The sequence below is a fragment of the Plectropomus leopardus genome, chromosome 7 (assembly GCF_008729295.1).
Source record: "Plectropomus leopardus isolate mb chromosome 7, YSFRI_Pleo_2.0, whole genome shotgun sequence".
Classification (NCBI taxonomy): Eukaryota; Metazoa; Chordata; class Actinopteri; order Perciformes; family Serranidae; genus Plectropomus; species Plectropomus leopardus.
The window spans coordinates 6,529,304-6,555,133 of record NC_056469.1 but is presented as its reverse complement, the minus strand read 5'-3'; the positions used below and the strand labels follow the sequence as shown (position 1 = coordinate 6,555,133).

General features: G+C 37.3%; 1 protein-coding gene across 1 annotated transcript; it reads right to left on the bottom strand.

Annotated features, from left to right (window-relative positions):
• Positions 1-929: 929 nt before the first annotated feature.
• LOC121945371 (voltage-dependent T-type calcium channel subunit alpha-1H-like) lies at positions 930-24,288 on the bottom strand. The gene is made up of 32 exons (XM_042489505.1): positions 24,220-24,288; positions 23,645-23,781; positions 23,263-23,351; positions 22,083-22,242; positions 21,118-21,442; positions 20,712-20,804; positions 19,303-19,457; positions 18,005-18,071; positions 17,788-17,907; positions 17,280-17,428; positions 16,295-16,480; positions 15,759-15,876; positions 15,488-15,643; positions 15,257-15,367; positions 15,034-15,096; positions 14,421-14,506; positions 13,191-13,314; positions 12,797-12,865; positions 12,389-12,573; positions 11,530-11,656; positions 11,155-11,280; positions 10,401-10,490; positions 10,070-10,238; positions 9,143-9,312; positions 8,889-8,998; positions 8,622-8,755; positions 8,378-8,436; positions 7,687-7,765; positions 6,220-6,341; positions 5,435-5,593; positions 3,024-3,052; positions 930-987 (listed from the first exon to the last, which is right to left on the bottom strand). Exons 1-32 carry the CDS (start codon positions 24,286-24,288, stop codon positions 930-932), a joined length of 3,894 nt encoding a protein of 1,297 aa, XP_042345439.1.
• Between the last annotated feature and the right edge of the window lie 1,542 nt (positions 24,289-25,830).

The following is a 25,830-nucleotide window of genomic DNA, read 5'->3' as shown; positions in this document are numbered from 1 at the left end:
GGTTCCTACAGTTTTAAGAAAGTTAAATTTGGGCTTGTTTAATGCCACTCAAATTAAATTTACGACCAATTTTATGATAATTACAACTGGAAAAAGAGAAACATGAACTGAGATCAATATAGGATTAGGGACAATTTTGTCCATTTGTTAACTAAATCATAACATATGGCTTTTTTAAGTAAAGAGCTAGGTGATCTACTTTAAATGCTGAAATTTTGTTAAACTAAAAGTTTTTTTATGTGTTCATGAGTTGAACACATAAAAACAATGAACATATTATGTTGCAACAAAAAAAAACCATTCATTTCGTTTACCTTAAAATAATTTGTTTATTTTTCATTTTATTGGATGTGGTAAATGTACATGGATGTTGTTTTGTTGGTTCCTCTTTACTCAGCTGCATTCTGTTAAATTTGGTTTAAAAATTTTATTGACATTTCCATTTTTTTTTTTTAACACTGCAATGCCAGAAAAAAATAATAATATACTTTTTCCAACGTTGTAGCTTTTTTTAGGTCTTTGGAAAGACTGATTTAAGACATTTTAATACCAGTGAAGGCCTTATTTATGGATATAAGAAATTAATGCCTTTTAAGACTTTTTAAGGATCCGTGGGAGCCATGAAAAAGTAACTGGAGGATTGTCCGTGTAAATAATTGTCCAACTCAAATCACTTTTCCTCTATCCACTTCAGAACAGAAATGTTTAAAGGCCACCTTTCAACATGCAAAAATAGAAAACCAGAAAAAAGCAGTGCATTGCAAAAAAAGGAAAAATACTCAAATAAAGGAATCAAACTCACCGGGGAAATCAGGAAAACAGACAGTCCAGTCTTAACTTGTTAGTTTGCTCTGTATTCACAGTCCTCCACACACACTGACTATATTTCTCCCTCCAGCCGGTTGAGGAAACAGCAGAAAACAGAGACATTAGAGGGCTTCCCTCACAGCAGGCCACCGGGCTTCCACCTCTTTCTTCTGTTTCCTCCTCTCCCAACAAAAATCTAAATCCCCTCCCCAAACAATTCACTTCCCTTTGTTCACAAAGGCCACGCCCCCTTCACCTGAGCAGAGTCAGCAGGGCTGAGAGAGAGCTGCAACATTTTAAGTTTTTTAAAGCTTACTTCACTGTAGAACCATTTAAAAAAAAAACAAGAATACCTTTCTCCCCTCAACTTTGTGGTGGTGTCACAACAGTATGAATGGCTCATTTTCATGTATTCAGCAGTGCTGCTGCAACATTAAAATGACCTTCTCTGGAGGAGAAAATGTTCAACCACAGGTCCTTTAAAATAGCCATTCAGTATGTTTTAAAGTATCAGTGAGAAGATGATCTAATGCAGAAAAACACAGTTAATACATTTTCTTTGTTATGGTAAATCTTTTTTAGAAAGAGAATAATAGAGAAATTAATGTAGTAATCATGTTAATCATAATTTGGTAAAGTTATCAGATGCAACATTTTGAATATGAAATAATTATATATATATATATATATATATATATATATATATATATATATATATATATATATATATATATATATATATATACACCAATGAGAACATCTAAAGTTTGGTTAATCTAAGCAAAGTTTTTCTTGTAAAAGGTTTAGTCTCTTATTTTATCAAATATTAACAGTTTCTTCATGCCATTTCCGTTTTTTTCTGGATCATAAAGTTTCATCAGCTTCTAGAACATGAATTTAGATTCAATGTTTTATTACAGATTCAGAGACTGGAGGAGCTCCTGCCTCAGATCAAACTCAGACGCACCGAAAAACTAAGCCAGGTATTTAAATTCTCCTCTGGGCCTTTTACAACAGTAAACACGACGTCAGTCATAACACAGACATTCTCATGAGTGTAACCCAAGTGGCAACCCCTGCAGCTAAAAAAAGAGGCCAACACAAAAGTGCTAAAGATTGGCTCCAGAAGTAATCACTGTAGGCCTCCATGTTAAAATGCCCAAATTTACAGCAAAAAATAAACATATTTACAGCCCGGTAAGTAGCCAATGTCTCCCCATCTGTTTCTGAGTTATGATGTTGAGTAATAGTCAGAGAACTGTTTTTATAGAACATTATGACATCAAAATGAAGTTGACCTTTGACTTTTTGGATATAAAATGCCAACACTTCATCATATTATCCTATTAGACATTTGTGTGAAATTTTGTCATAATTAGCATATGTATTCTTGAGTTATGGCCAAAACTATGTTTTTTTGAGGTAACAGTGACTTTAACCTTTGACTACCAAATACTAATCAGTTCATCCCTGAGTCCAAGAGGATGTTTGTGCCACGGCAACAAGGTTGGTTAGATAACGTAACAATGTCATAACCCTTGATTCATAGGGTTTAGGCACAGCAATAGCTGTTGCTATTTCAGTGTGTTTTCAGTTCATAAAAGTTCATTGCAACACTTTGGTCGCCTAAAATCTTGTTCAGGTTTTTACTAAAAGACCTTCCCAGGAGCCGTATGTTTTTCCATTGAGTACATTTTGTTTAAATGATTTTAAATCTGTTTTTAAATAGCGAAAACAGCATTAACATTGTCACAGTTAACCGTAGCTGTAAATGCACTGTGGGTATATCCATTATTTTATATTGTCTATGGTGTGACCAAGGCCACCTACACACAGGAAATGTTAACTTAATTTTTGAAAATGTGAAAAAATAACACAGTTTGTGCTATGATTAAATTCCGAAGAGACATTTTACATTCATATGCATCTGAGAATCCACCTGACCGCGGCCTCTGTCCTGTCTCAGGAGATTGAATGTCTCAACCAGAAGCTGAGGTTTCTTCATAAAAGAATGCAGGTGAGTCATTCTGATCCAACATAACTTTATCTATTCAACAACTGCACACTGCAGTTTAACTGAACTTAGAGTTGAGTATTTAGCTGCAACAGTGTCAGAGACACTTCCAACAAATGTTTCCATGTTTTATCCAAGTGTTATGCATAGTTTCTTCAGTCCTCGGGGGTCCGACATATGTTCATGGACAACATTTAAAAACTTTTCCATGACTTTCAAGGACACTTCATACTTTTTTGCACTTCGTCAAACTTTCACATCCAAACTCTAGTTTGGATAGAGCTAGAAATTATGATATGTAGCAAGGAAATGAGGAAACCTATGTGAAGTTGTCAGCTACAGAAAATAAATTTGACATTCTGTTACATTACATAGAAGATAACTGAAAAAAATGTAATTACACACACCTAAATTTAATGACTCCCCAAACTTTGAATGGTTTTTAGTAATTCCATGACTTTTCCAGGCCTGGAAATGTGAATGTGAAATTCCATGACTTTTCTGGGTTTTCCATGACTGTCGGAGTCCTTGCATTTCAAACTGCACGTCATTATTTTTTGGTTTCGTGTTTGCACACACTGTCCCGCTTTGTTGCAGGTGGCAGATTCTCACAGCTGGAAGGGGCTGCTGACCAGAGCCCCTCTGTGGTAAACAGAGAGCCACATGTCCGGCTGTGTAGGAGACACAAAACATCAGACTTTGGTTACACTCATCATTCATGACAGATTTTATCATCATGTCGCCATGTGAGGATGGATGATGATCTTTTTCTTCTTAGACCCATGTGTGCAAGACAATGTTGGTTAGGTTGAATTATAACTATACATCATATTTGTATTATCAATAGCATACTATAAGGTAGATTGGCTGCTATTTAAAGGCTGTAAAACATACATTTATTGTGTCACTTTGGTACAATCAAGGAACATTATATTTTTAACACTTTTATGTTGGGCCTTATTAGAGTTAACTTTGATCAAATGTAACCTGTGATATACCTTACGTTGTGTGTACCAGAGAGTCAGCCATGCCCGCTCTGTGTCCTGCATCCGTCCTCTTCTTTTTCTTCCTCCTTGTTCTGAAACATTAAATTATTTTTCAGTTGCACTGATATTTCTATCTCACTGTCAGAAATGAAAGTTAGTTTATTTTATTTATTATTTTTTTTGTTCTTGTCATGTTTGTTCCCACAGCACAAACTTATCTTTTACTGATTTTAGCTGATAAGGATTTAGCTGTCGACGTTTGAGTTTGTTAATGGTGTGTTTTGCAGTAGGGCTGAGGTTAAAAGGGATGAGTTGGAAATTACATTTAAAAAAAAGTAAGATAAAAAAAAAGTTTCTCTGGCTAACCCCCTGAATACATTTTTTTGGTGACTATCCAACCTACAAGAGCAGGGGGCCTCATTCTCTATAGGTAAAGAAATAAAGAAATGTTACTACTCCCGGGACACACTGCAGGGTTGAGCAGTGTGTGAGCGTCGCAGAACCTGTTTTTTTTTTCTCTGTGACCCATGTACCTCAGCTGCCATTCGGCTGAGAGAAGATCTAGAGAAAGACTTGCCAGTGTGATGCACGTGGTTTTCAGCAAAAGCAGACAGTGAACAAGGAGTTTAAACGGTCATACTGACTTAATACCTCCTTTCATTAAAGTTTCAATGTCTGTAGCCATCTCAGGCATGAGGACATACACATGCATCTGTTTAACACAACCTTTCCTTTCTGATTTAAAATAAAAGCCCTCTGACTGCAGTTCTGTGGACAGAATCCCATAATTTTTCATAAATAATGTTTGTATCCACAGATTTTTGCATATTTGTGCAATAGGAAGTGCCCCAGTTTTCCAAATCGTCCCCATCTTCCATATAATTAGAACCAAGATACTAATTTCTTTTAGGACACACCAAAAAATAACTCACATTGTATGTGAGTGAGTCCCATTGTTCCTGGAAAGATACGTCACTGTTTAAACTTTACCCTATAACCGAATTTGACTGATTCTAATATGCAAATTCATCCTGCACATACTAAATACTAGTAAATCTGGTCCCCAAGCCTTTTTTGTAAATTAGTTACAGACAAAAGAAATGTTTTTAATTGCAGTGATATGTTTAATTTCATATAACAATAGCATATTAGGAACTGAGTTCTGAGACAGTTATTTGAATTTGCTAATTTGTTATGAGTTTATAAGCAGGTGTTTCAAGAGGAAATTCATTGGAAGGAAATTTCAGTTCAAACCAGTAAGTATCAATTCATTATTCATTCATTATTGTAAACTTTATTTTTCATATATGTTGAATATATTCATGCCTGACTACACAGTTCAATTTATTTTAGTGAGTGATTTTTTAAATTCAGTCACTAAAATACTGTCTAGGCTACAGTAAATTGGCATTGATTTTATGTACAATTTAGATAAACTGATGTTAAAATGTAGACATAATAGACATGATAAAATGTCTATTTTCTTTCCAAAAAAAACTGATAAGAAATTGTTAAGAAAATAATAAGAAGTATAGTAGAGTCTCAAATAGAGCTTTGTAGCTGTTGTTATCATAGAATGGCTTTATGTTTGTGTGCTTTCTTGGTCTGCTTTTGTTAAAAACTGTACCTCATAGCTGTCCTTCAGACCTTGCATGATTGCCGCCACCACCAGGTTTACTAACATAAACTGGGCCATGACCACAAAGCTGATGAAGTAGAATGGAGCGAGATGGGACCGGTAGCCCAAACAGCTGTCATCATTAGGACGACACGCCCTTAGTGTGTCCTTGAGAAGCACAAAGCAAAATTAAGGCAGGAAGAGGGACTGGCACATGGGCTGAAGCCTGCAAATCTATCTTACTTTGAAATATGACCTGTTTAGTAACGACAGTACCTTCCATAACCTGACAATTAGAGAACTTAAAAGAGCAGCAAAAATGTTTAAAAAAACAAAGAAAAAAATAACCTAGGTTACAACGTTATGGGTCTGTAATTTACTAAAAAAATCAAATAATTCCCTGCTGTGTACAAATGAAAACATTCCCTATGTTACACTGGAAATTAAGTTAAATAGATTAATCGGAAGTGCCCCAGTTGTCCAAATCGTCCCAATCTTCCATATAATTAGAACCACGCTTCTAATTTCTTTCAGGACACTCCCCAAAAAATAAATGGAATATTATCAAAACATCCCAGACCCACTGAATAAATGGTTATCAAAATGTTTTTAATGGCAAAAAGGGGACTTTGATTTCCAATAAAACTTAAAATAAGACTTAATGCTGTGCACTAAATGCTAAATGCAGTGCTTGTAATTGTCAGGTATTGTCCCATACATCACTGCTTTCTCAGTGGTCAGGAGATCATGTATGCACAGAGCTTGTGTGTATGCATGAATGAGTGTGTGTATACCTTCATGATTGCGCTCCAGTTGTCTCCGGTGCAAACTCGGTACAGCGTGAGCAAGGCCATCCCAAAGTGTCTGAAGTTGGCATGGCGATGTAAAGCCCAGCATGGGTAATCATCGGTGCATTCTGATGAACACACAGGCATACAGACGTGGAAGATATTCCTCAGATATGTATTTGAATCGCCGACTAAGAATCAACATACAGTTTATTTATCCCCCAAAAATGAAATGTGCAAACAGCATCAGCTACAGATTCAACAGAATATTTCTATATACTGATAACATTTTTCTTCAGGTAAGAACATCAGTTTTTGAATGTTATTAATAGTGTGGTATGAGAGTAAGCTTCTAGTATTTATCATAATTCAACTATGCTATGATTAGTTTACTATGTGAGGATAAGCTAAAACAACAAACGACATTGACTAAATAGTTACTATGCTGCCTGTTGAGACAGACAACTACTTGAGGTTTAACTAAAGGCTTTCTTGCTTTCAGCAATCTGGATACTGGGCAAATATCAAGGATGTATTTAAAGAGAACTGGATACAGGACTGGATGCAAATTGCTCAGTGATGCATGCTGCTTGATTTGAAATTGCCCAAATCTTCTGCATCTTGTGAGCCATAGGAAAAAAAGATTTAATGGTTTGGCTATTCTAGACTTTCTAAAAGTTATCTGATCAAAAGGATCAAATTCTGTTAAAATCAAATTCGTTATATCAAATCAAAATGGATAAATTCGTGGAGGTGTAAGTACTGATCTATAGACTCTCTTTTGCTATGTAAGTCTATGGGAAAAAAACTATTTTTGGGCCCCATGGCATCACAGGACAAGTTGTAATCTCACTGTTTGGCCATTATGTTAAGGGGATTGTTTGGGATTTTTGAACTGGGGCTGTATGAGATACTTATCTTTGAGTCTGTGTATTAGATACAGTAGATGGTGGTTGGCACGATCCTTGTTTGCAGCATCAGCCTCAGTGGACGCTGTATTTAGTCTTTTCACTGCTTGGTGCTACATTTTCTCATGAGTATAAATTATGTATTCCACCTGCAAGACTGAGACAACTCTGCATTTGCTGTTAGCATATAAAAGTATATAAAACCACCACCAAATAAGTGACACTGGAGAAACTGCTGTACCCAACCAACATTGATTGTTTAAGGTCGGCCATGTTTTCATTGGCTAAAATATGTTTTTGCTGTCAACCTCGCTCCACAGTGGTGTAATGCTGAGCTTTGGGATGGTAGTCTGTGTAATCAAACAGAGAACGTGCTGACCACCACCTACTGCATACACACACTGTGGCAAAGTACCTCACACCATCCCACTTCAAAAATCTAGAACTATCATTTTTAATAGGCTTCAAAGCCAGGCACGGTTCCTGAGGTCTTGGCAAATACGGAATCTGGGACCATGATCCTTTGCAGTGTGTATGTGTAGGTTCTGCTAGTAGTGTGACTGACCTAACTTTCCAAAGAGCTCCACTCCCATCGCGGCATAGATAAAAAAGAAGAATGTGAAGAGGAGACATATATTTCCAACCTGGAAGAAAAATACATGTTAGATCCCCCACACATCAAACACTACAATGAAGATACTGTTAACACTCAACTAGGGATCAGGGCCTTTATGCACCTCAGATAGATAGAATTGTAAGCCTCTTCTTGAGAGAGGCTATTGTTACAGGCAGGCCTTAGTTTATAATTAGCACTTTTTTGTTAATCTCATGAAAACTTCAGTTTTCTCATCTGCTCCCATTTGCTGTTTTTCTGTTACTACAGCTGCAAACAAAACACTTGCTCCATTTGTTGTAGAGAACTGTAAAATACTTCTTTAAATGATCAGCAATCAATTTATACTGCTGCACAAGCGCCTTGGTGAGGCCCTATCTGACGTGTTTGAGCTTTATTAGTGTGGACATTTTTTAATAAAACTGCGGCATCCTGTTGGAGGGTTTCTATTGCTCATACAGGACACAAACAGAAATGCCTCAGGGTCACAATCTGCATACTGTAAACCGGGCAACATTCAAATATTCATCAACTCAAGCATAAATGCAGAAAAAGCATGCCTTCCCTCCCTTTGAAAATAAATTAATTCACAATCATTTCACATTTATAATGAATCTGACATAAAAAAAAGAAAAACCTTTACCTGTGACAAAGTGCTGATTATTGTTTTCAGTAGCACTTGTATCTTTTTGGCCTTGAGCACTGAAGAGAAACATTGGAGTTGTAATGAATAACTTTAAATGTGCATACACAACACACAAACACACAAATTAAATTTAAAAAATGTACACTTAAAGATAACTTAGGAAATAAAAGATTTTTCTTTGCTGAGCGTATGTGTGTGTGTGTGTGTGTGTGTGTGTGTGTGTGTGTGTGTGTGTGTATACCTCGTCCTAGTCTGAGTATTCTACAGACTCTCAGGATGCTGGGATTGATGGGAATCACGTCTGCCATTTTCATCAAGTTAAAACTGATACTCGTGATGGAAATCAAGACAATGGCGACATCCAGCAGATTCCAACTAAACACACATACACACACACACAAACATACAGACACATAAAAACAACTCATGTAACACTTTAGGGTATGACAATACGTGACATGCAACAGCAAATAAGGAAAAAAAAATGCCCCACAATCTAGTGTGTTACCTGACTTGTAAGAACCTCCGTAGACCAATCCCAACGAGCTTCAGCAGGACTTCGATAATCAGGAAAACTGTGAACACGTAGTAGGAATACTCCACAAGCTTCTCAAAAACCTGAACACACAAACACACACACGTGTATTTCTATCTCTTCACAGAGTCTACGCAAAGTATTTTTGCAGCAGTTAGACAGTGATTGCGTGTGTGTGTGTTTGTGTGTGTGTGTGTGTGTGTGTGTGTGCACATGTGTGCATTTACCGGAGGTTGATTGTAATGTTCAAAAGCCATTATGAAGACACTCCCAAAAATAATAACAGCCATGAAAAGGTCCAGGAAGTTGCTGGTACATAGAGTGTGTATAGACCGACGAAAGGGGGAGTAATTAGTGTAATATGGCATCTGCTGAGGCTCTGAAACACGTGTGTCTGCTCACATATGCACACACACACATGCACACACACACACACACACACACACACACACACACACACACACAAAGATGCAGATAGTCAGATATACACAAACAGAAAAGGAACACAAATTTGTAACAAACACTCAAATCATTTAAAGCTTTGCTCATCAACATTTGTAAATAAACGATTGATCAAATGACCATGTGCATGTGAAAGGAGTCCCTCGTTGTGATGAACCCTTGCAGAATTATCTCACAATCCTGCAGTTCCCCTCGAAAATACACAGCATTTTAATGTCTTATGTGTAGTAGCTGTTAGCATTTAGTGGCTAAAAAGAACAGCAGCCATACATGTCTGCAAATTGGGAAAACAATGAGATTCAGGAGCTCCATAACCTGCAAGCAGAGGACGAGATAAGCTGCCAAATAACAGAGACGGTAATTGATTGTTATCACCATGTTGCGCCATTGTTGTTTAGAAAGCGCTGCCATACATGTATGTTTTATGTCACACTAGTGGCTGACAATGTTGTCTTTCAGGAGGCATAAAGAGATGGGGGAGAAAAAGGGCAAATGTTATTTTTAAGTTGCAGCACGCAGCTGATTTCATTTAAAAAGCTCTGATAAACCCTTTGTCCACTACCTGTGCTCATACATGATTTAGATCTTCGTGATTGCTTACTGTTTGTGACCAAACAGGACCTTTGATTTTGTTTTTAAGATCCTAAAAGGCGATGCTCAGAAAATAGATTAACAAGCGCTGCAATTTTTACCTCTGCACTGGCCTTGAGCTGCTTCCTCTGCATCTCTTCTTCTCTGCTCTTGCTGACACTGGTGGAAGGTCTCCACCATTACACCAATAAACATGTCGAGGAGGAAGATGCTCACAATCATGAAGGGGATGAAATAAAGAAGCATCCACTCATTGTAGTTTTTCACGGGCTGAGAGCAGCAAAGAAGAGAGATATCAGATTGACCTAGAATGTTCTTCCTTATTTTTGATCATATATATACAGTATATATATATATATATATATGGCAGGAATCAAATAAATTAACAGAACCATGAAATGCACTTGTGTTTGAGTTTGCCAGAAAAACTACCTGTTGGTCTACTCCAATAGCATCTAGCCCATCATACATGATGTTCAGCCATCCATCCTTAGAGTACATCACAAACAAGGACATCAGAGCCTGAATGAGAAAGAAAAACCTGTTCAGTCAACACCCAGAGATTTTTCAGGTCCTAATATTATTGGATCTTAAGCTTTGTTACAATATACACATTCGCCACAGTTACCTTCGTAGATATGGTTCTTTTGATCAGTTTAAAAAGCAACATGCACAAGTATACCTCATTCCTAACATTTATTAATCTGCATCATAATATACAAACAAACAAAGTGTTGATTTTTAGGAGAATATTCTGGAATATTGAGTTTTTTTCCACAAATTATGGAAAAAGAACTGAGCCACTGAATTATGGACAATAATTTATCAAGTTACTGTGGCACCATTTTTGCGTAAAATCATTCCTTGTTTCTTGTTTCTAATTTGTTAAATTTTTGTTTGGAGATGAGATAGTGTACATAGAGTTTTGTGTGATGACCTCTAAAGGATGGAGACACCTGTTAAAGCTTAAGTCAGCACATGTTTAATATGAGTAAAAGTATACAATTATGATTACAATTACAAAGACTTTGCCATATATAGATAGGTGTTTACTTGAGGTAGGTACATAGTTCTAAACTACCTATGGAGGATGCATAATCATAAAAATACATACTAACAAGATGCTAGCATGAATGCCCACACTACATCACTCTTCCTGTCTCATCCTCACTGTGTTGGTTAGTACCTGAGGCAGGTTGTCGAAGTTATACTCCTTTCGTACCCAGCGATAGTTGGCTGACAGACAGTCGGTCTTGTTGGTGATATTCCTTGTGTCTTGTCCCACACAGTAGAAGAACTTCCCTTTGAACAGCTACAGTATTTGTGTGAGATAGAGACAGAAACAAAGTGTCTGTAGTGGTATTTGACCAATGTCCAAACATCATCTTAACTGCATCAAAGCTATCAATACCAATGCCAAAGAATAACAGGACATTCTCAGCAGAGGTGTTTAATAAGTATGCTGGCCAGGGGTCATATGTTCATTTTCATAGCTTTATTGTCAGTCAGGGTAAAAAAAAAATGCTCTGTGTATGGTGTGTGTTTGCGTATGCCAATATACCTGCACCCCAAGGATGCCATAGAAAAAGAGAAAGGTCCAGCAGATGAGAACGATGTTTCCCATGGGTTTAACCGAGGCTATCAGAGCTTCTACCGCCACCTTCAGTTTACGGGCTCGTTTGATCACTCTGGAATACACAAACATAAACAAACAGATGTTTGTTAGAATTAGCACAAGCACACACAGACACAAAAATGATGCTTAAATACCTTTTCCATCAAAATAAATGTGTACTTTTTTTAAAACATTGGTAAACCTGCAAAAATAGGCGATAGACTCCTTTCCCATTGCCAGTGGAGCAGAGCTGTGAATGTGGCTCTGCAGCAGAAGAGCATGCCTTTCTGTGTGCGTCTTTTTTCGGGGGGGGGTAAAGTTCAATGTCATGGACAGGCTGGCTGGAGCACAGGCTGATAAATTGTAGTAAGCAGCATGGATGCTTGTGAAAGGTTTCTGGTGGTTGCTTCTTTTTTTTCATAAATCTCTTACTTGTACAGTGTCTCTTTCAAATTTGATACAGACTAATTTGGATTGATGTTTGAGCACTGCTTTTGTAGTGGAGCATCATTGCATCTCATCAGTTACAGGGCTAAAAGTAGCACATTAAACTGGGAGTTTTGCTGTTAATGCTTAGCCCATATATATCTGTGATTACTGAGTCATTTGACGCGGGTGTGAATGCCAGTTGTAACCTTTACAATTACATTAAAAAAGCCAGATGTTAGCGGGTGTCATCAGGTTTTTTGTGCAGTGGAAAAGGGGATTCACACACAAACAGTACATAAGCGTACGCACTACTATTAACCTACATAAACAGAAAATAAACATCTATGCTGTATACACACAGAAATAAATTGCGTACCTTAGTGGGCGAAGTGTGCGTAGCAGACGCAAAGCTTTGAGGATGCCAAGCATGTTATCTTTATCTGAACTGACCAGAGAGACAAGGATGTGGACCAAAGACAAAATCACCAACAAACCGTCCACAACATTCCAGGGAGACCGGCAGTAGCTCTCCTTTCCAAACACCAACCCAAGAGCTAGAACCTGGTGTTACAGCAAAAACACATCAAGTCAAACTCCTTCCTACAATTTTATGGATCCTTTTAAACACATCTGAGATACAAATTTGATTTTAAGGTAGAGAAAGTTCATTCAGCAGCTAAGTACTTGTAATATCAATACATATATATAACACTTTAGTTATTAAATACGCAGTTTCACAGTAACCATAGACCTCGACAGTTAAAAAAACAAAACTGATGTTTACCTTAACAAGCATCTCCACCAGGAAGACAGCAGAGAATACGTATTGGGACATTCTCAGGATCCTTCGCTCCTAAAGGACAGAGTGAGATTCTTTTCAAACCTGCCTATATTTCGTTTAACATATAGTTAAACATATATTATTTGTTTCATGAAATACAAAATATCTAGCTTGACTCTTTGCATGTTAGTGTTTCTCCGATGCAGTGATGCTGTATTGTTAGCACACATTACATGTAGTATGATTATACCGTGCAGTTTGTCTGTGTGAATGTGCATTTACCTATATTAATCGTATGATACATTTGTGTGTCTAAATGGATTTGGTTTTGTGTATCTTTGTGAGGGTTTAATGTACATCGCTCTCCTCAGACTTAGAGTAATTGTAGGTGCCTCACCGTGCTTGCAGGGTCTATTCCAGGCCTCTCTATAGCAATGGTGACACAGCTTAGGAGTATAAAGAGCAGAACCACGTGGTCGAAAATCTTGTGAGAGATTACACGTTGGCAAGAGATGCGGAATCTTAACACACACACACACACACACACACACACACACACACACACACACACACACACACACACACACCAGTTAAAATGGCAACAGTCAGTGAAACACAAGGGAAATAAATTAAATAAAAAGAGATACTGATATATAAAGAAAATGTCAAACTTTGAATCCATATAGTTAAACTTTGCTCAGTTATCCCTTGGCATATCCAAAACAAGAATTAAAGGACCTGTCTTTTTTTTGTATCAAAATCTTTCTCTTTCCTTTCCTGTAAAAATTATATATAAATGTATCCAATCAGATGCTTCAGTAGCTAGCAATAATGTCGCAGTAGCTAGCAGTAATGACAGCATTTGCTGCAGGGTCTAATGGTGCTGCTTTTCTGAAACAAAAACAGATTTAACAGCCTCCTAAAATGTGTTTGACATCTACTCAATAAACTTCTTCCTCATGCTCTGCCTTCTGATCTAACAACACAGCTGAGGGAGATGTGGGTTTAGGCCAACAGTCCCTCTCAAGGTCAGTTGCATCCGTTATTTGCTAATCCATTACTATAAAACCATAAATACAAGTATAAACCTGAAAATTAACATAATATCGGACTTCTAAGAACTACTAGCTAGCTTACTCAATCAAGTTGCATAACTGAAATTTAAGAAATGAAAGAAATTGCTGATGCTAATGTCCTGTGTTTTGACCAAAAACGATAAACGAAAAATGAAAATTGTGGGTGAGAGAGCCAGTTTTACAGGATTTTAAAGATTAGATTAGATTAGATTAGATGAGATTTCACAGTTCCTCCCCACTCTAGCTGTGATGTCATCCACTATCTGTGAACACTCTGTCCAAGACGCACCTGACCATGGTCATATTACCGTGGGGACCTCTACAGGCCACGAGTGGAACAGATCTAACAATGACTGGTTTGAAAGCTGAACTCTTACAGGTATTCCTCAAATATATGACACATATGAATATATGAACCAAATGAAACAACTAAATTTCATTCAAGAAATGTATGGTGACATTGTGTGTGTGTGTGTGTGTGTGTGTGTGTGTGTGTGTGTGTGTGTGTGTGTGTGTGTGTGTGTGTGTGTGTGTGTGTGTGTGAGGCTTACCTGTTTTGGGGAGACAACACATAGAATGACCACTCTTTATGCTCCTTGCACCAGCGGAGCATTTTCTGGATAGAGTTCAAAGGTCTCTGCAGGGGTAAATAGTTACAAATCAGCTGTTTTCTCTTTATTCAAAGCATTGTTCAAGTTTCCTTTGAAACCTGAGAAAATTGTGTTGATTTCTTTGAAAAAAAAAATTGGACTTGATGAGCAACTTAACATGAATGCCTGAAAAAAATGCCTGAAATTAGTAACAAAAAGGAGAGTAAAACAACAATGGACAAAATGACCTGAAAAAAGGTGCTAAAATAAAATGATAAATAGAAATGTAATAATAATACATTTTTTTCTATGACCTTATTTTCAATATATAATTAAAAGTATAATTTTCTTATCATTTTATTTGATAATTTTCTAATTTTCTTTTCTCTCTCTGACTCTCTTTTTCATACCAACTTTCAGGTAGATTTCTTGTAAATTGCCAATTGCCCTTTTCCCCAAAAGAAATCAATTAAATTTGCTAATGTTTCAAACATTTAAATGATTGTGAAAGGCGATGTAAAAATGATGTCCACCCAGGTTTCAAAGGGTTAAATTATCACTCTTAGGCGCTTACATTGTCTCCATTGGTATCTCTAAGTGCAGAGTCTTCTTCAAGTCCCCAGGGAGAGAGAGAGCCCTGGAGCAACATTAAACAGAGTTGAGCACAGGTATATTTAGTACAGCAGCTACAGTCTCCAAATTGTAACTATTATTTCAACAAGGGAGAAGTATACCAGCACTATCTTTGAGACCTTTCTGCAGATTCAGTTTAGATCGTATGACTCTTAGGAACTCACATTTTTCTTTTTATCTGTCTGTGGGGTGTTCTCCAGGGTCAGACTGGCTGGGATGGAGCTGGAGGACCCACAGGGAGAGAGAGAGGCGTCTTGATCGGTGCTTGTGGATGGCTGGGACAGGAAATGGAGTTCAGCATAGGTGTGCATGAAAATAATTGTGGCAAGTTTTGTTTTACTTCAATAAATTGTAAAAACATAGCAAATGGAGAAAACTAAAACAGAGTTCCTTACCCTGGCGCGGAAGATCTGAACCACTATGCCCACAAGTACATTGAGAAGAACATATCTTGCCACGACAATGACCGCAACAAAGAAGAGAGCAGCCCATGGTGAGGTGGTGGCCATAGCGTTGTACAGAACAAAATTCCACTGATACTGAGTCATAATCTGGATTGATAGATTTCATAAAAGGGAGTGGAACAGACAGAGATTGAAGCACAAATTGTGCAAGTGGGGATGAACACAATGATGACAGCATAAATTACAATGTCCAAAAACTAACCTGGAACACAGTGACTATAGACCAGAGCAGGGTGTCGAAATTCTTACGGTCAGTGATGGTGTCTCCGTGCTGCGTCTTGAAGTTAAATTTACCACCAAACAAGTGCATACCAATTATACTGCAGGGAAACAAGACAATGCAGTAACATTAATCAAAATGTAAACATCTCATTAGTAATAACGATGCAGAAATACAGCCACAAGTGGCAATGGGTTCAAGCCAACATAGATCATTTGAAGTTAAATTTGAAGCGAAGGATCAAGACCACTGATATTTTGCCACAGCTGCGGTTAAGACAACTAAAAGGTTTTATGATGATCATCTAATGTATTTGCAACAAAATCTTTGCTGGCTCATGCTCCTCTTAGGCACATCCATCACCCGCTATTGGTCAAAAGTGAAACCATTTTATCTTTTCACCACAAAAACAATAGGGTGGAGCCCCTGCATAGAAAAGCATATTTTTTTGTTTCCTGTTATGTTACCAATATCTACAAACACAGACATGGAGAGGAGGGATTTGTGTGTGTACTTGCCCAAAAATGAAACTGACAAACAGCAGTAGTGTGCAGAGTGTGGCTGCCTCTCCCATTGTTCTCTTCAGCACCAGTAGTTGTTTCTTCAGGTAAGGAAGGAAGTGAAGCAGCCTTAAAAACCGCAGGAGACAAAATGCACGCAGAACTGACAACGTGCCACTGGCTTCAGCAACGATCTTCCACACACTGAAAACCACAAACATTTGAATAATCTGTTAGCAACCATGAATGTATGTTGACTTATTAGGTCATATTGTGGTGATAATACTTAAGTCTACTTCATCCACCTTCTAGAAACAGTGAATTTTTACTCCGTTCCTACTCTGGCTTATGACGGCCAGAAAGGTGTTTTTGCAGAACATCAGAATGTTACAGTTGACCTCTCACCTCTTGCATATAAAATGTGAGACATTTGTGTGGAATTTGTGCACATGAATTCTTGAATTTGGCAAAAAAAAAATTAAAAAATGACGTCACTGTGACCTCAACATTTGACCACCAGATTCTAATCAGTTCATTCTTGGATCAAAGTGGATGTTTGTGCCAAATTTGAGAAAACTTTCTCAAGGCCATCTTCAGATATTGTGACCTTGACATTAAAAACACTGATTTAAAGAAATTCCCTCAAGGTGTTCATGAGATAACATACTTACAAGAATAACACAGATGAGGTCACAGTGACCTTGAACTTTGACCTATAACATCCAAAATCTTATCAATTTATCCTTGAGTCCAAGTGGAAATATGTGCTAAATTTGAAGAAAATCCCTCAAGGCGCTCTTGAGATATGCCGTTCACAACAATGGGCTGGATAACATAATGCGTCTGGCCTCAGCTAAGGCTCGTGCAGAGGCACAAGAACAGAAAGTGTGGTTCCAATGAAAGTTGAAACCCAAACAATGAACCATGAATATAATGTGAATTTCAATGATGGTACATGTTAGAAAAAGTCTGTCAAATGTCAGACTTTATTGTATCACAATACCTGGTGACAACGATGACAAATTCTAAGATGTTCTGTCGATTTATGAAGTATGTCCACGAAAGAGCCAGCAGCTTTAAGACCATCTCCACAACAAATGTGATGGTGAAGATGATGTTACTGATCTGTAACAACAGTGTCAACTCCTTAGGCTGCAGGACGAGAAGACAGAGAGCAATAAAGCGAGAGAGCAGGAGAGTTCACCAGGGGATATGAATACAGATGGAGAGAGGGTGCAGGAGAACACAGAGAAAATGCAATGAAAGAAAGAACAAGAAATAAATTTATGAAAAAAATATCACTTTAGCCTTCCCTTTGGGGTGCCTAATGTTGGAAGATCTTGAGATAATTAGTAAAGCTTTGATGTCCATCCCCAGCATAACAAATTCCTCTCATCAAGCCACTGTGAACCTTTTAGCGGCTCTGGTTTATTATTAACCTCACACACCCAAAATTCTTAGAAGCCTGAACGAGACAAATAGTAAGCAGACAGAAAGACGTTGCTCCTCACCTGCTGATGATGCTCAATGGCCAGAGTGAGAACACTGAGGAAAACAGTTAACTTGATCACTCTTTCGAAGAGTTTACTTTTGACCTTCCTCGAAAGATTTCTTGTTAATTGTCTCCAGACCTGAAAGACATGGCAGTCAGTTGGGTGACCCTTTGTTAGTGAGGCGACAACTCTGCTGCTGTTGGTGTTACTGCAGGAAGTTGTGGACTAGTCTCACCAATGCAGCAGTGCTCCTCCTGTCACTGTCACTGTCTCTGCCATCAGGGTGCACCCGGTTACGATGTCTTTTGGCAAAAGGACATGAATAATAGTCAGTAAGTGAACATTGACAGAGAGGGTGTTATTTAATGTTAAATGAAGCTATAACACTTTGTTCTGGTAATGTGCATGTTTATGTTTTCTCTCTTAAGAATTGGCTCTAAACATTGTTACAATGTTGAGGTCTCATTCTGAGAAACACAAATGTAATGCAAACTCAATTATTCCATGCTCAAAATTTAACAAATTTAGTTGTACCAAAATGCTCTAAAACATACCCCAGGCACATAGACACAGGTAGTTTTGTTGTTGTTGATGGGTTTTTTTTCTATTTAGTCAATTTGTTTCTATTATAATTACAATTTCGTGTCTGTAGTTATTTTGTGTCTCTTCAAGGTCATTTTGTCTTTTTTGGGGGTTAATTTTGTGTCTTTGAGGAGTTATTTTGTGTCTATTTAAGGTAAATCTGTATTTCTTTGAGGTCATGTTGTATGTCTTTAGGGTCATTTTGTGTGAGTGTTTTTTTTCTTTTTGTAGTCACTTTGTGTCTACTTAAGGGAGTTTTGTGTCTGCAGTTATACTGTGTCTCTTTGATATCACATGATGGACATTTTGGTCATTTTTGCACCTGTAGTGTTTTTATGTATTTAAGGTAACATTGTGGGTTATTTATAGGCCATTTTCTGTCTCTTTGGGAACATTTTGTGGTTTTTGGGGTAGTAATTCTGTCTCTTTGAGGTCATCCTAGGTCTTTAATATTTTGTGTCTCTTTGGAGTTCATTTGATTCTCTGTTTTGGTGTGCTTTTTTGGTCAATTTGAGTCTCTTCCTGGTTGATACCTGATAATTTGAGTGACATTTAGCATGTGATGGCCAGGGAAACCCTTTACACTTTTAGGCCCCTGTGCCTGTGCCCAGTAAGCAGGTTCAGGAATCCACCCATGCCCATAATATCAGAGAAAATCTAAAGGCATATTTAACCTTAAATATGAGGCACAGGTAAATTCACATCCTCTACCTGGATGCTTTCAATATTTGCCTAAAATTGAATAAGTAAAGCCTATTAAGGCTACGAAATATGAAAGCTGTATTAGCTGTCATCATGAGAATGAGGGAATATTGCATCTGACATAATCTTGCATCATTGTACACACAGACATCACTGAAAACTACAAATCTGAACATAAACACAACAAAGTGTTTTAAGTGCTGCTTTAAAAACTTCCAGACTGTATAAAGAGCTTATACAGTGACTGACCTGTTGTATCTACTCAAGATCTCCTGTAGCCAGCAGGTGAGCCGTGCAATAGACCCAGCATCAGCACTCTGCTCTCTGGTCTCCTGTTTCATGTTGTCTGAGAACTGAGTGGCAATGACCACTGCGCACACATTCATCATTACAAAGGAGCCCATCTGGTTAGGGAGGTAAACAGTGGCTATTTAGAGCAAGGTTTCAAAAAGTGCTTTAAGTTTTTTTGCCCTCAGTTTAATTTTGCCGTGACATAAAATAAGGATAAGGGTTCTTGGTCCTTGATGGGTTGTTCCTGGACATTACCAAATTTCAAGACGATGCAAAAGATGTTTTCTTGCATTCCTTTGACTGAAAGTCTATGAGTGCATTGATCTAAAATGCATTGCAAACAATACGGAAGTGCATAAAGGGTTTATTCAACTCTACTCTAGCTAGTTAACCCTTTCAACTTTTCAAAAGAAATGGTCTGCCAGTGCCAACATTGGTATTTTGCTTATTATGATGTCATTTTTTGGAGTGTCTTTGAATGCTTCATATCCCTAAAATTAGCACAACCTGGTATAAAGGTTATGTGAGTCAATAAACCATAATAATGGTAACATAAATGAATATAAAAGTATGGGGAGAAAAAAAATTGTACATGGTTTTTCATCAGATTTTACAAAATAAAAACTGATTTTTACATTTAGAAACAGATAACTTATTTCTTGATGCTCAATAAATTATTTGACCTACATACATTATTTACTTTTTGAGTGCAAAGGCGTTTTCATTCAATCCTCTATGTAGAGCAGTGACATCATTACAAGCAAACAAAGTGCTGACATAGAAGACAAATGCATTAGCTTTCTGCTGCAAAAAGAATGAATGTTCTAGCTATATACAGAATCATGCAAAAAACGATATCCAATGGCCATTACGGGGAAATTATGTAATTATGAAGAAAGCATTGCAAGTCAGGTATGGTCAGGATGTCCATTTTTAAAGGGTTAAACAGGGCTTTTGTGGGCACAAAAAGGCTGTATTTGGTCTCTTAATTAATCGTAGGTGTGTTTTGGGTCTATCTATTCCCTTAAAAAGCCAGGTGAACCTGCACCTGGTGTACTGCTATTTACTTGACGTTTCAGCAATTTGGAGAAACCAAATAATATTAATATTATTTCACTAACCCAGAATCAATCTGTGCATCCATGTGTGATAAGCAGAGAATACACACATTACAAACCCGACTATGAAGGCGCATTTTACTATCTGAATAATGCACCCTTTAAATAGCTGGACAATACTGCACTATTTATTTTCATAATTGTTGCTGAAATGATTTAACCAACTGTACAGACCATTATTTCAGAAACAGACAAAATGTACCACTATGGAAAAATACCCAAACATGATTTTAACAAGCTGCTACTCACGATGGTGACGAATATGAAATACACAACACTCCAAAAGGAATAGGCATCCATGACGTGAAACATGATCTCCGTCCATGCTTCCAGTGTGACAACCTGCAAATAGAGAGGGACAGACAGTGATAAGAAGAAATTCTTATTTTGTGGAAATATTTGAATACCCTTTCATTTAAAAATGTGGTGAACAATAAAACAAGAAATCAAAACTTCAGTACAAAATACAAAATTTCTCCCATTGAGTAATACTGAGTCTGAATGATGCATTTTTATGTTACTCCATGCTGCCATAATAAATTGTTAAAGTAGACTTCTAGGTTCCAGATTAGGCCTCATACTCTCAGATTCCAGCTTTCCTTTTTTTTTGCTTCATATATCCACATATTTCTGTATATGTAAATGTCCCTCTTACCTGGAATATGGTTATCCAAGCATAGCCGATGTTATCAAAGTTGGTAGCTCCCATGTTAGGGTTGCGCTCCCCGGCACGACAGACATTGTAGTACAAGTTCCAGTTGACACACATGTTCGCACTGGACCCAGCCACTGCAGGGATTAACTCATTCCCAGCTGAAGCATGCAGGGGAGCAGCCAGTGAGCAGGTTTGCCCGTTCTCGCTGTGCGGTGGCACATCATGGCAGCGCCGCATCCCGTTCTTGCCCTCAGGTGAACAGATGAATGGTTTTCTTTCACCATACCTTGTCACAAAGTAGGGACTTAGGGACACGTTGTACTTCCTGTATAGAAAAGGAATCACAGTTTAAACACACTAGAACTGATACACTATCACTACATAGGTTTTGGATTTCACACATGTTTTTGCTGTGTTGAGAATTTACATGAAATTTGTCATTTGTAATGTTAGTGATACATACATATACAACTGAGTCACATATTAAGAAATGTGAAGACATGCCAAAAACTTAGATAATAAATCAGCACGTAGGATTTGCTGTAAAATCTATTATTAAATTAACTAACAATATTATTATGTGATGCTCTTATATACAGAAAACATAAGCTAAAGGGTAATTAAGCTAATTTCAAAAATCATGCATGTTATTCCTGGGGTCTAAAAACGTCCAAAAATATTCTTAAGTATGAACAACTCTCTCCCAAATTCAAAAGCTAGAGCGGTAAAACTAAAATTGTGATGTGGGTGTAAAGTCTGGAGCTGGCAGACAATGCATTGGTAAAAAGATAAAGATAACACTGAGAGCAGCATTCGCTGGTTTTAGGTTAATTAATGTGTTCTGAGGAAGTCATCTTTGACAATTTATAGATAGAATTATAGAATAATTGGTAATTGTTTGTGCAGACAAGAGAGAAGAGGAAAAAACGCAAATACTAGAAAAGCAGACTGAGCAGTTTCCTTACATTTGGATGTCCTCTCCTAGGAAGCAGCGGTTGCGCAGCTGCCCTGCCCACAACTGCACTCCCACAACGCTGAAGATGTGAATGACGAAGAGGAAGAGGATGAGAGCATTTGCAAAAAAGGGCACAGTGCTTATGAGTATTGTCACCACGTCTCTCATACCTACACAGATGAAGAAAAAGTATGCTGTCAGCAGTTATTATGATTAAAACTTACTTGTGTGTGTGTCTCACACATACACACACACACACACACACACACACACACACACACACACACACATAGCATATAATCAAGAACATGTATGCACATGTTTAAAGGAAACATACTGGATAGACAGTTGACCCTCGTAGGTACGTGCAGTGGTTAATACTTTTTAACTTTATCCTCTAAGACTTGAGCTCACAGCTTCCCTGAGTCTAGACTTGTTTAACTGCATGTGTTCAACATCTATTCTCACTTCAGGGACGTAATTAACAGGGAGGACACAGGGGATATGTTCCCTGCACGTTTCAAGTATACAGTATTAGTCTCGTCCACTTTTTATAGTCTGAAGACTAACCACAAGAGAAACCACACATACGGGGACAACGCAAAAACAGTGCTTGTTTCTCTACACTGTTCTGAAGGTAAAAACCGTAGGAAGAGAAGGAGGGACATTTTTTTTTCACAGTTTGTCTTCTGTACTTCTTTCAGAATATAGTAACAGTTTCAGCAAATATGATACAAAATTATTTTTGTAAGAGTTACCAACTGTAGCCTTAATAGGAATATTAAACTGCGCTCTCCTAAATGACTATAGAGTTGAAACCACAACTTTCCTGTGCACTGTCACTAATAAAACTGACATGCTAAGATGATATATATTACAGGGCTGTTGCATTGAATTGCATTAAATAATAGAGATACTGCTATGTAATGTTATTTTAATCTATATAACCAGATTCTTATTTGCAGTGCCAGATAGTGAACATTTTATTGAACTGAGTTTAATTTTTATTATCTAAAATTTAAAAAAAAACGTTATTATTACTGTAACATTTCCTGACCTATCTGCACAGTGAAAACATGAAATCAACCGCTCATGTAATTAGCCACAATCTTACAACGACTACGTATAGCACTTACTGTAGGCATGTTTGGAAACACTATGTAAAACAGCAAAATGTTATGTTGACCTACTTGGAACTCTGCTGATAAGTCGCATCGGGCCGAGCACTTGACAGATTGGTTGATGGATCCCAAGAAAATCCAAGAGATAATCCAACACCCTGAAGAAAGAGTTGCAGACAGAAAGAGGAGTTTTATTTTGTGGGGGTTTTTAGTTTACAAAAATAAAAATGTACACACAAAAAATGAAAAAAGTCTGGTTCAAAAATCTTTTTGTTGAATGCCTTCTCAAAATATAATCAGAAGTCAGGGAAGTTATCACTGTTGCCATTACGTCCAGAAAAAAGTGAGGAATTAATAAATATGATGTTCTCCTAAGGTGACTGCTATTGTTTAACTGCAAGGGAAAACAGAGCAATTTGTCAGCATGTGAAAGGCATTGTGGGATACTAACTCTCCAAAGTTGATGAAGAAGTCCAGCTTGTACCAGTTGTTGCTAAGGTAACTCCCGTTATAGCCAAAGACTCCCAGGGCCACCATCTTGATGAGCATTTCCAGCACAAAGAATGCAAAGATAAAGGTTTCCAGGACCTGGACATACACAATAAAAGAAAAACATACACAAACATACTGTAGACACAACAATGCTAACACAAAAGACAAAAGTACTATTACATTTACTCATCAATACAGAGGAGCATTAATTTGCCTGTTTATAAATGAGGAATTTTATATGAGATAGGTACCATTAATCTTTCAGGTTAAAATTTAGCTGGTCTCATATGTGGTGTGATATTGACACTCAGCCCAGTCAGACTACTTTTAGAGCAGAAAAACGCAATTATGCGTAGGGGCGAGGGGCACATACACTGGATAGTTGGAGGGAAGTTTACCACAGTTCATTGGCATACTACCTATATTGTTTTATACAGAGCTGGTTGAAAATTGGTGATGTATCCCTTGAATGACACAGTAAATGTAGTATTCAGTGCTGGTGGCCATTTCTAAGAGTTCAGGGGTCACACTAACCTCTCGTTTGAAGCTTGTCTTCACACCTGGATTGTTCATAGCCAGACTCAAACAGTTGAGCAGTATCATCAGTATGGACAGATAATCCAGCCATGTGGAGGAAGAAGTTAAGGTCAAAACAAACAGGATGACATTATCTATAGACATTCATATAATTAATTGACAACAGAGGACAGATTACACCGTCTTAACCGGAATATTTGGTGCCATATTTCAACTACAGCATTCCTCTGTGCAAGTATTCAAATGCAAAATATATATCTTTAATGTTGGCTGTATGTAGTATGTGACACATACTGTATATATTCATATTGTTATTCTTATGTATATGTTTGTTATTAATTGTAGCATTGCATATATATTTATATTTTTATTTTTTGACCTTACGTACTAGTTTTATACATTGTAATGTAGCATAAAGCACAATTTTATATTTTACACACTTTACACACTCAGCACATTATCCATACTATAGTCCAAATATTCACATATTAGTGCTAACTTTCTATAACTGTATTTCTTTACATTTGTATTTTTATACACTTACATGCTCAGCATATTATACATCCAGAATTTTTTTGAATATTTAAATATTAACATATTTTACGTGTTTACTATTACTGTATTTCCATTTTTCCATTTATATTGTTATATACTTGTGCATGTACTTATTTCTACTTGCGATAATCCTCTACGCTAGCATTAGAGCGACTGTAACGAACCACAATTTCCTCCCAGGGATCAACAAAGTATTTCCCATTCTGATTACATACTAAAGGCAACTAATAGGAATAATAATGGCCAAATGTTAACAATGTTGGAAGGTTTAAATGTGTGACAAGTAGACAGGTGAGAAAAAGATACACATGAAAAGTCTTTTAAATCCTGTTAATTCAAGGTGACTCAAGTTTGAATTATTGTTATTATTAGTGTATGATCTTACCAGGGGTCAGACAAGGTTAATCTTGCAGCAGTCAGAAAGGATATGGGCTACAGGCCATACGTAGACACCATCTACGGAGTTTTGTGGTCTGTTTTAAACAGCAGAAGACCACTGGGGCTGTGGCTGGGTACGGCAGCTGCTCCTCCTCTGTGAAGATGCAGTTTGGGTTGTGAACTCCTTTTTCTATTATAATGAGGGCCACTTCCCCCCGTTTTTCCATCAAATCTGAGTCAGTCATCATGAGGTTCAAGTACAGACAATGTGGAGGAAGGTCTGATGGAAAGAACTGAAGATAGGAGGGCTAAAACAAAAAAGGGTGAAATTGACAACATTAACGATGGCTTAGTTCCATAAGGTTTTTAAGTAAGCTATTACAATGAGCCAGTGTGGACAATATTAAAGCCTCCTCTGAGTGGAATGCAGCTCTCATTAATGTTATTAAACACATCGGTGCTTTTCCTACAAGGACATGTCAAATGTCTGCTATGCAAAAGATCTACTGTGAGATAGATGTGTTGCTGTTTTGATTCTGTTGTGGTGATATGGGCATCACAAGAAATTAGCATACAACTCTATAACATTAAGTGTTGTTGGCTAAAGCCTCAGCACAACACACAAAATGGTTAGCATGGCTAGAAACACTACAGTTATATTAGAAATTTTAATTT